Source organism: Bombus bifarius, unplaced genomic scaffold (genome assembly GCF_011952205.1).
Source record: "Bombus bifarius isolate JDL3187 unplaced genomic scaffold, Bbif_JDL3187 scf7180000009574_frag, whole genome shotgun sequence".
NCBI lineage: Eukaryota > Metazoa > Arthropoda > Insecta > Hymenoptera > Apidae > Bombus > Bombus bifarius.
The window spans coordinates 1-2,312 of record NW_022885204.1 but is presented as its reverse complement, the minus strand read 5'-3'; the positions used below and the strand labels follow the sequence as shown (position 1 = coordinate 2,312).

The window sequence follows — 2,312 nt, the reverse complement described above, 5'->3', positions numbered from 1 at the left end:
ATCAAATAACTTTACAGTTATTTGACCACTCTCGTCACAACGAATCTAACACACAGACACTCTCTCTCTCTAACAACTCTATCAATTCTCACAACTCTACTCTTCGACGATTCGATACCTCTAACTACTCTACTCTTCGACGACTCAATTAGCTCTGATTCTCGCAACACGCACACTTTTCGACTCGCCTTGCGTAGCGAAACCGTCCTTCTTCTAACGTTGTCTATTGTTTCCCTCATTCCTATGTAAGAACTACCAACTACGTGCCTTTAGTCACGTAGGCACTCTTAAATGTAAACGAACCACAGAAACACGACGTACACGGTTTTTCTATTTTCAACTGATTTCTAATTCGAATTACTTTACGATATTACAATAAGTATCTAGTAACACGACTTCCGAACCGATGTAATTATTGCAATGATTGTTAAATTTCAAAACAATTTCCCATCCATGTTAAACATATTACGTATATGTGCATGTCTAGTATTTCGATTAGTTGCTCTACTTGCGGTAGTTCGCCATTCTGGATCATCTAGACTCAACAAAGATGCATTCAATTTATCCATGCCTTAAAACGCTCTGTAGCCGCACAAGAGTTAGAATTTGCTTCAAACCATGTTGTTGTTTTGCTTCGGAATATCAAGAGGTATTGTAAGGAATTATAAGCTCCGGGCAAAACAATGGTGCCGCTACATGTAACCGTAAAACAAGACGAATTTGTATCTTTTGGCCTTCTTCTGACGATAATGAATAAATGAACGTGATCGCAAACGATTCAGTATAAACTGTGACTAAACGTCTGTATAGATATCGTTTCGCGACAAGATCTGTTTCAAATACACTAACGAGTACACATATTGGTAGTCTCATTGTTCGATCCCCTACAGCTCTTATTAAGGAAGATAGACGCCTGTGACAGTATTCAGCATGGCCAACATTGAACAGGGCATATTGATAAGCCAGAGTAACTCACATACAAATTTTTTTTTTCTTTTTTTTTACGTGGAGAAATCCTCATGGACACTCCGCTGTTCCAGTAATTGCGTAACAGCACAGTAGTGTCGGACTCTTACCAACTAAAGCTCCACGATGACCACCCGACGCGTATGACAGGGATGCTCCAGGATTCTCTTATGAATTAACTTCAGTTGCACCCACTTCACGCGTTCTCTAGTTCGAGCCGGCTATTGAGTAGGCGTTAGGGGGATGTCGTTGCCCCTAGTGCTGTCACTTCTTCTGGTCATAGTCCGTTGGGGTGGAGGCGGGGCGGCTCTGGGTCGTCTGACTGCCATCCTTCTCCATCGTCTTATCCTGCAGGGTTGAGAGTTTTTCTTTCTCTCCCTTTCCGCTCGCTCCTTCGCGAGCATAACTCGCTCGCAGAAGAGGCGGACGGTCTCGTATTCCTGTGACCCTCTCAACATCGCTTCCACAATCGCTGAGGGAGTCAACGTTTCTCCTACGGCGTGCCGCAGGGTGTAGCGGAGCAGCTCCCACGCCGGACAGAGCTCCAGGGTGTGCTGCGCTGTGTCCCTGCCCTCTCCGCAGTGGTGGCAGATGTCTGTCGTATCTCGCCGTTTTCTCTTCAGGAACTCGCCGAACACGCCGTGTCCGGTGAGTACTTGTGTCATCCTGAATGTGAGTGGGAGGCCGTGGCGGCTCCTCCATGCCTCCCAGTTTGGTAGGACCGCATCCGCGCCTCGGTGTTCGCTTCTCCCGTTGATCAGTTGGGATCGCCACAGGTTCCATGTGTCCTCTTCGACGGTTCCTGTGTCGTTTGAAGCCGCCTGCTCGGTGGGGTCTTCTCCCGGGTGCCATTCTCTCCGGCGGGTGTATCTCTTTTTGAGCGCCAGCGCCCGCAGCTCCCACGGGGGGGACGCGGCTAGGGTGGACGCCGACGCGTGCGACACCGTCCGGTATCCCCAAATGATTCTGATGGCGGTCATTCTGTGCAGTCTTCTCAGGAGCAGAATGCTGCGACGGCTTGCCATCAGGTCGTCCGCCCATACTGGTGCCCCGTACATCACTCGTGACCGAACGACGCCCTCGTAAAGTCGGCGCACCGCGTCTCCGGCCCCGCCGATGTTCGGTAGTAGGCCGCACAATGCATTGGCAGCCGCTGACACCTTCGGGATCAGTGAGTCGAAGTGTGGCTCGAACGTCCACTGGCTGTCGATGGTGAGTCCCAGATACTTCATCTGTGATCCCACCCGGACGGTTTTACCTGCCATGTTTATGCATAGGCCGGGCGGTGGTGTCCCTCGCCTCTTCCTGTCAAAGAACCAGGTGGCCTCCGACTTCGCAGGGGAGAC

At 50.0% G+C, this 2,312-nt stretch overlaps 1 protein-coding gene across 1 annotated transcript; it reads right to left on the bottom strand.

Annotated features, from left to right (window-relative positions):
• Positions 1–1,373: 1,373 nt before the first annotated feature.
• LOC117215409 lies at positions 1,374–2,231 on the bottom strand (the record flags this gene model as incomplete). The annotated part of the gene is made up of 1 exon (XM_033461793.1): positions 1,374–2,231. A coding segment is annotated over exon 1 (858 nt), but the record flags the coding sequence as incomplete, so codon positions are not given.
• Between the last annotated feature and the right edge of the window lie 81 nt (positions 2,232–2,312).